Raw genomic sequence first — 8,581 nt, 5'->3', positions numbered from 1 at the left:
GAGTCTTGCTCTGTTACCCAGGCTGGAATGCAGTGGCATGATCTCAGCTCATTGCAACCTCCACCTTCCAGGTTCAAGTGATTCTCCTGCCTCAGCCTCTGGAGTATTGATAATAATGGGAGTTTGGGGGAGGGTGGAGGGTGATTTTTTTTGTTTTGAGATGGAGTCTCACTTTGTCACCCAGGTTGGAGTGCAGTGGTGCAAGCTGGGCTTACTGCAACCTCCGCCTCCTGGGCTCAAGGGATTCTCCTGCCTCAGCCTCCCAAGTAGCTGGGATTAGAGGTGTGTGTCACCATGCTTGACTAATTTTGTATTTTTAGTAGAGACAGGGTTTCACCGTGTTGCATTGCCCAGACTGGTCTTGAACTCCTGGCCTGAAGCGATGCACCCGCCTCGGCCTCCTGAAATTCTGGGATTACAGGCATGAGCCATTGCGCCTGGCCGGTACGTGCTACTTTGAGGGACAGAGACCATTGTGGCTGGATCCAACTTAGGGAGGGAAAAGCGGGTAAAAGTGTGCTCCTTCTGGAGCATTTTAAGGAAGGATATAAATCACAAGAGCAATGTAAAGGAAGTGGAAGTAGGAGAGAATGCTGTAGTGAGCAGATCTGTGTGTCAGAAAGCTCACTGTGGGCTGGGTGTGGTGGCTCACACCTGTAATCCCAGCTCTTTGGGAGATAGAGGAAAGAGGACTGGTTGAGCTCAGGAGTTAAGACCAGCCTGGACAACACAGCGAAACTCTGTCTCTACAATAATTTTTTATAAAAATTAGCCAGGCGTGGTGGCACTTGCCTGTAGTCCCTGCTACTCAGGAGGCTAAGGTGGGAGGATTGTTTGAGCGTGGGAGGTTGAGGCTGCAGTGAACCAGGATTGTGCCACTGCACTTCAGCCTGGGCAACACAGCAAGACCTTGTCTAAAAAAATTAGTATGAAAGTGAAGAGGAAAATAAATAAATAAATAAAAGAGGCCGGGTGTGGTGGCTCACACCTGTAATCCCAGCACTTTGGGAGGCCGAGGCGGGCAGGACCATTCTGGCTAACATGGTGAAGCCCTGTCTCTACTAAAAATACAAAACTTAACCGGGCGTGGTAGCACGATCCTGTAGTCCCAGTTACTCAGAAGGCTGAGGCAGGAGAATTGCTTGAGCCCAGGAGGCGGAGATTGTCGTGAGCCGAGATTGTGCCATTGCACTCCAGCCTGGGCGACAAGAGCAAAACTCCATCTCAAAAATAAATAAATAAATAAAATAAGGCTGGGTGCGGTGGCTCACGCCTGTAATCCCAGCACTTTGGGAGGCAGAGGCGGGCGGATCACGAAGTCAGGAGTTCAAGACAAGCCTGGCCAACATAGTGAAACCCCGTCTCTACTAAAAATACAAAAATTAGCTGGGCATGGTGTCACACACCTATAATCCCAGCTACTCTGGAGGCTGAGGCAGAATTGCTTGAACTGGGACCCAGGAGGTGGAGGTTGCAGTGCGCCGAGATCATGCCACTGTACTCCAGCCTGGGCTATAGAGTGAGATTCCGTCTTAAAATAAATAAATAAATTAATTAATTAATTAATTAAAGGGTCACTGTGGCTGGCTGCAGTGCTACTAGACTAGGGTTTCTCAACTTTGCTACTATCAATATTTATTTATTTTTATTTTTATATATTTTTGAGACAGTTTCACTCAGCCAGGCGTAGTGGCTCACGCCTGTAATCCAAGCACTTTGGGAGGCCAAGGCAGATGGATCACCTGAGGTCGGGAGTTCAAGACCAGCCTGACCAACATGGTGAAACCCCATCTTANTTGTTGCCCAGGCTGAAGTGCAATGGCACTATCTTGGCTCACTGCAACCTCCACCTCCTGGGTTCAAGCGATTCTCCTGCCTCAGCCTCCTGAGTAGCTGGGATTACAGGCATGCATCACCATGCCCAGCTAATTTTTGGTATTTTTAGTAGAGATGGAGTTTTGACATGTTGGCCAGGCTGGTCTTGAACTCCTGACCTCAGGTGATCCATCCGCCTCAGCCTCCCAAACTGCTGGGATTACAGGCGTGAGCCACTGCACCTGGCCCCCTTACAAACTTTTTACATCTGGGAATGGTGGCTCACGCCTGTAATCCCAGCACTTTGGGAGGCTGAGGAGGGTGGATCACCTGAGGTCAGGAGTTCAAGACCAGCCTGGCCAACATGATCACAACCTTCTGAGGGAGTTTCTGTCTCAATAAATAAATAAATTTCATCCTCACAACCTTCTGAGGGAGGCCCCATTTTGCAGATGAAGATGCTGAGGGCTTACAACTGGTGAGTGGCGGAGAGCAGGGTTTTGTTTTTTATTTTTGTTTTTGTTTTGAGATGGAGTCTTGCTCTGTTGCCAGGCTGGAGTGCAGTAGTGCAATCTCTGCTCACTACAACCTCTGCCTCCTGGATTCAAGTGATTCTCCTGCCTCAGCCTCCTGAGTAGCTGGGACTACAGGCGCTAATTTATTTTGTTTTGTTTTGTTTTTTTTTTTAAGAAAAAATTTTGTCTGTCTTCCCATTAGTGCATGTTCAGCCACCCAGAAAACAATGCCTCCTCTAATAGAGAGAGTCCAGAGAAGGAGAGCTTACCCAGAAGACAACTCGTAATTGGGCTTTACCCACATGCCATATTTTGTATTTTTAGTAGAGATGGTATTTCACCACCTTGGCCAGGATGGTCTTGATCTCCTGACCTTGTGATCCGCCTGCCTCGGCCTCCCAAAGTGCTGGGATTACAGGTGTGAGCCTGCCTGTTTTTATTTATTTGTTTTTTGAGATGGAGTCTCACTCTGTTGCCCAGGCTGGAGTGCAATGGAGAGATCTCAGCTCACTTGCAGCCTCCATCTCTCAAGTTAAAGCGATTCTCCTGCCTCAGCCTCCTGAGTAGCTGGGACCACAGGTATGTGCCACCACACATGGCTAACTTTTGTATTTTTAGTAGAGACAGGGTCTCACCATGTTGACCAGGCTGTTCTCGAACTCCTGACCTCAAATGATCCACCTGCCTTGGCCTCCCAAAGTGCTGGGATTACAGGCCTGAACCACCGCGCCCAGCCTGAGGGCAGGGTTTGATAAATCCAGACTATAGTCTGGTGATACACAGACAGCAGCAAACTCAACCACCAGGCTGCTGCCTGCCTCTCAGTAGGTCAAGGGATGGGCAGTGTCACCACAGCAGTGACTTCCTGTCTTTCAAAACATGTCATCTAATGCTTCACTTCTTGAAGGTCAATGTACTATTTCAATACCTTTTTGAAATCTTAAACTATATTGCAATTTCCCATTCCTCCCTTCAGGATGCACTGATCTAATCCAACTCCCTTCACAGGTGGGGAAACAGGTACTGGCAACTGTACAAGACAGCAATGGTCCACTGGATACAGGCCCCACAGCTTTCAACTCCTGGGCTCCAAATAAACCCCTTGGTCGGGCACGGTGCTCACACCTGTAATCCCAGCACTTTGGGAGGCCGAGGCAGGCAGATCACCTGAGGTCAGGAATTCAAGACCAGCCTGGCCAACATGGTGAAACCCCATCTCTACTAAAAATGACACAAAAATTAGCCAGGCATGGTGGCACAGGCCTGTAATCCCAGCTACTTGGGATGCTGAGGCTGGGTAATCTCTTGAACCCGGGAGGTGGAGTTGCAGTGAGCCAAGAATGTGCCATTGCACTCCAGCCTGGGTGGCTGAGTGAGATCCATTTAAAAAACAATAAAAATTAAAAAATAAAAATTAACCCCTTACACACGGCTAATCCCGTGTCCATGTCATTTTCCTCTTCTCCAAATCCTAATCCTACCTATTCGAGGTCTGTAGGGAAAGCTGGCGATGCCATTAATTAGACCTTGGCCTTGTCACTTGACCTCCTTGGGCTCAGTTAACAAACACCCAACCTGCTCTGAAACACAAGACTGCTTTCTAATGCTCTGAAATGGTTAGAAATTTCCCTGTCTTGTGACTGTCAGTTAATTTTATCAAGTCCTTCTGCTTTGGACTTGAGTAACCTTTTTTGAGACAGGGTCTCACTCTGTTACCCAGGCTGGAGTCCAGTGGCGTGATCATGGTTCACTGCAGCCTCAACCTTCCAGGCTCAGGTGATCATTCCACTTCAACCTCAAGGGCAGATAGGACACAGGTGCACTCCACCCTGCCTGGCTAATTTTTTGTTTTGCCATGTTGTCCAGGCTGGGCTTGAACCCCTGAGCTAAATCGATCCACCCACCTAAGCCCCTCAAAGTGCTGGGATTACAGGTGAGCCACTGAGCCAGGCTTGAGTAACATTTTTAAGTATGTTAATGTTTACCAACTGCTGTTCACAGTGGCAGCTTTCTTTGAATATGAAGGCATCACTGATGCAATAAGAAAAAATATTTGCAGTTGGGCCAGGTACAGTGGCTCACACCTGTAATCCCAGCACTTTGGGAGGCCAAGGCAGGTGGATCACCTGAGGTCAGGAATTCGAGACCAGCCTGACCAACATGGCAAAACCTGTCTCTACTAAAAAGAATACAAAAATTTGCTGGGCACAGTGGTGGGAGCCTGTCATCCCAACTACTTGGGAAACTGAGGCAGGAGAATCACTTGAACCGAGGAGGTGGAGGTTGCAGTGAGCCAAGATTGCACCTTTGCACTCCAGCCTAGGTGACAGGGCAAGACTCCATCTCAAAAAAAAAAAAAAAGAAACAAGAAAAGAAAAAAATTTGCAGTCTAGGGGTTCAGGAGATAGGTTCCAAAGATCCCTTTAAAAGCTCCTAAGTTCCTTGGTATTCTGGAGCTCATTCTTCACACTTCTGGTGAGCACAGTGCTCTTAGGAATTGCTTTTTGTTTTTTTGAGAGAATCTCGCTCTGTTGCCCAGGCTGGAGTGCAGTGGGGCTATGTCGGCTCACTACAACCTCCACCTCCTGGGTCCAAGCAATTCTCCTGTCTCAGCCTCAAGAGTAGCTGGGACTGCAGGCATGCACCACCACACCCGGCTAATTTTTGTACTTTTAGGAGACGGGGCTTCACCATGTTGGCAAGGCTGGTCTCAAACTCCTGACCTCGGGTGATCCATGTGCCTTGGCCTCCCAAAGTGCTGGGATTACAGGCATGAGCCACTGTGCCCAGCTGGAACTGCTTTCATCTGAACCTCCTAGTGTGGTCGTAGGCAGGGCCTCCTTTGCTGGGTATTCCCACCTTTACCACTTGCATACTTTATGCAGCAGCCCATATCTGCTGCCATCTGCCTTTTCGGCTGTGTCCAGGCAGCACAGGCCCCCTATTGACTGGGCAGGGGATTGCAGCCAAACCCTGTTCTTTCCCTTGCTGTGGCAGTTTCAATCCTAATTCCACTGGTAATTGGGGGAAGCTTTGTTCCCTCACCTTTTCTACAGAAAAGGTCTGCTAAGGCTTGTATATTGGCCTATTCACTCTTACCACTTAACATGCCACATAATTTGTCTATCAACCAATGAATCCCAAGTACCTAGAACAGTGCGTGACACACAGGTGGCCAATAATTTGCTACTGTATCATCTCTCTAAATCTGAAGCTGCTAGTGGTTGAGATGTGAAACAATTCTCTGGTGATACTTCAGCCAGGTAAACTGCAAGGGGTATCAGAAGCGGAACTAACCAGGTAAAAGCTCAAACCCACAAGATTTCCACTGCACATTCACTCAGCTGTAGCTTTTAAGTCAGGCAATGCCATTACCTGTTACAATGTCAACAACTAACCTAGATTTTTTTTTTGAGACAGAGTCTCCCTCTGTTGCCCAGGCTGGAATGCAGTGACGCGATCTTGGCTCACTGCAACCTCCACCGGGGTTCTTGCAATTCTCCTGTCTCAGCCTCCCAGGTAGCTGGGATTACAGGTGCACACCACCACACCCAGCTAATTTTTTGTATTTTAGTAGAGATGGGGTTTCACCATGTTGCCCAGGCTCGTCTCGAACTCCTGAGCTCAGGCAATCCATCAGCTGCGGCCTCCCAAAGTGCTGGGATTATAGGCGTGAGCCACTGCATCCGGCCTTAACCTAGATTTTTAAAGCAATAGTGAACTCTCCTGAGTCCTCCTTTTGCATAAAGAGCAAAGAATAAACATTTTAGGCTTTGCAGGCCACATGACCTCTGTGCATTAGGGTGTATTTACATACATAATATGCAAATGATGCATATGGCTGTGAAACAACATTTTATACAGACAAATTTTTTTTTTTAAAGACAGGGTTTCACCATGTTGGTCAGGCTGGTCTTGAACTCCCGACCTCAGGTGATCCACCTGCCTTGGCCTCCAAAGTGCTTGGATTACAGGCGTGAGCCACCATGCCTGGCCAGAAATTTTTGTTTTAAAATGGCATAAAATATTCTTTCAACTACTTAAAAATGTAGAAACTGGCCAGATGCGGTGGCTCACACCTGTAATCCCAGCACTTTGGAAAGCCGAGTCAGGTGGATCACCTGAGGTAAGGAGGTAGAGACCTGCCTGGCCAACATGGTCAAATACCATCTCTACTAAAAATAGAAAAATATTAGCTGGCATGGTGGCAGTCGCCTGTAATCCCAGCTACTTGGGAGGCTGAGGCAGGAGAATCACTTGAACCTGGAAGGTGGAGGTTGTAGTGAGCCGAGAGCATGCCATTGCACTCCAGCCTGGACGACAAGAGTGAAACTCTGCCTCAAAAAATAAAACAGAAGGTGTAGGAGCCACTAGTCACATTAAGTAAAATTTACAAGGCCAGGTGCAGTGGTTCACACTGGGAGGCCAAGCTGAGCGGGTCACAAGGTCAGGAGTTTTGAGACCAGCTTGGCCAACCTGGTTAAATGATCATGGTGTAAGAACTCAGTCTCAAAAAAAAAAAAAAAAAAACACAGAATTAGTCCTTTACACTAAACACACTTCAAGCACATGGCAGAGAAAATTTCTATCATTGCAGAAAGTTCTACTGGATAATGCTGTTAGGTTTGGCAGGGAAGGGAGATTTCAGTACGTCACAAACCACAACACAACAGCAATAGAAGTGAAAGGTCTCACATATTTATTACTGAACCCAGGCAACCAAAACCTTTGTTTTTTTTTTTAACATGAATAATGGAAGCACTGTACGTTGTACTAATGCCTTCATAACAGATACAGAAAGGAAACTGTTCAAACTTCTCCAGATGGCGGTGACATTTTTCAGCTTGATTTGGTAACACGACTGTGACCTACAGACAGCATAAATATGTGTGCCATCACATGTGTAATTTCTTACAGACCAAGTTTGGTTCTTCTCCAATGTCTCCTTTTGGAGTTGTACCTAAACAGAAAAAAATGTCCAGTTACAAAGGAAGTCGCACAGTTTAGCTTTTCCCATTCACACAACCTTTTCAGAACCGCAAAATACAAAGGGTACCCCTTTTCCCTCCTTTAACAAGTTTGGAGCTCTGGAAAGTTAAAAAAATGATTCCCTATGTGTTCAAAAACTAGCCAAGTTTTATCCTCTCCAAATGATTCAAAGCTAGGCTCTTAACTGGGATCAAAATAGTGGGGAAGCCCGCTCTCCAAGTGTACCTGCATGCACTTTTGATTCAGTGGACCTGGGGGTAAACAGACATATTCTGAACATCCTCATAATGGGTCACACACACATAAAACCTCCTGCATGTGTTTTGTTTTTTTTTTTTTTTGAGAGTGTCTCGCTGTCACCCAGGCTGGAGTGCAGTGGCACAATCTCAGCTCACTGCAACCATCGCCCCCCAGGTTCAAGCGACTCTCCTGCCTCAGCCTTCCGAATAACTGGGACTCCTGGTGTGCGTCACCACACCCAGCTAATTTTTGTACTTTTAGTAGAGACGGGGTTTCACCATCTTGGCCAGGCTGATCTTGAACTCTTGACCTCGTGGATCCACCAGCCTGGCCTCCCAAAGTGCTGGGATTACATGTGTGAGCCATGGCGCCCAGCCTCGCATGATCTTTACAATCAATTAACTCCCCCATTCACGTCTGCTGCAGGGGAACAGCAATCCCAGAATTGTCCATGTCAATCTCTCATGATTTTACCCTCATAAAGGCAAAATCAAAAATGATTAACACGGCTTTTCTTTCAGCAGGATAATGGCAGTACTTCCACAAAATGAAGCACTGTAATTGCAACCTGCTTTCAATAGTTTTAAACCTGGAAGGTAGCTGAGACAATGAATATCATTCCATTGGGTGAATTCTCTGGGTCAAGGGTATAATCCTACATACAAAATACCTTCCCAATTCTAGAAGACCACAGAGTTTTACAGCAGGTTATTTATTGAACTAGACATTGAGTTTTACATACATTTTTTTTTCGAGACAGGGTCACACTGTTGCCCAGGCTGCAATACAGTAGCCGGATCACAGCTCACTGCCGCCTCTCAACTCCTGGGCTCAAGTGATTCTCCCACTTCAGCCTCCTAAGTAATTAGGACTACAAACACGTGCCACCAAGCCTGGCTAATTAATTTTTTTGGTAGAGACTGGGAGACTGGAGTCTCCCTATGTTGCCCAGGCTGGTCTCATTTCTGGCCTAAAGCAATCCTACCTTGGCCTCTTCCAAAGTGCTACAAATACAGGTATGA

General features: G+C 47.0%; 1 protein-coding gene and 1 non-coding gene across 2 annotated transcripts in view; both read right to left on the bottom strand.

Annotated features, from left to right (window-relative positions):
• Positions 1-7,007: 7,007 nt before the first annotated feature.
• Positions 7,008-8,581, bottom strand: part of RPL39 (ribosomal protein L39) — a 6,212-nt gene continuing 4,638 nt past the window's right edge. Inside the window, exon 3 of the mRNA XM_017511240.2 lies at positions 7,008-7,290. Coding sequence (XP_017366729.1) covers positions 7,242-7,290 — 49 coding nt within the window. The 3' untranslated portion in view covers positions 7,008-7,241. The remainder of the gene's footprint in view (positions 7,291-8,581) is intronic.
• Positions 8,003-8,134, bottom strand: LOC119468532. Its single transcript, XR_005197227.1, has one exon. It is a non-coding gene; the product is annotated as a small nucleolar RNA SNORA69 (small nucleolar RNA).

This window comes from Cebus imitator, unplaced genomic scaffold, assembly GCF_001604975.1.
Source record: "Cebus imitator isolate Cc_AM_T3 unplaced genomic scaffold, Cebus_imitator-1.0 Scaffold445, whole genome shotgun sequence".
Lineage (NCBI taxonomy): Eukaryota > Metazoa > Chordata > Mammalia > Primates > Cebidae > Cebus > Cebus imitator.
This window is presented reverse-complemented; position numbering and strand designations above follow the sequence as displayed.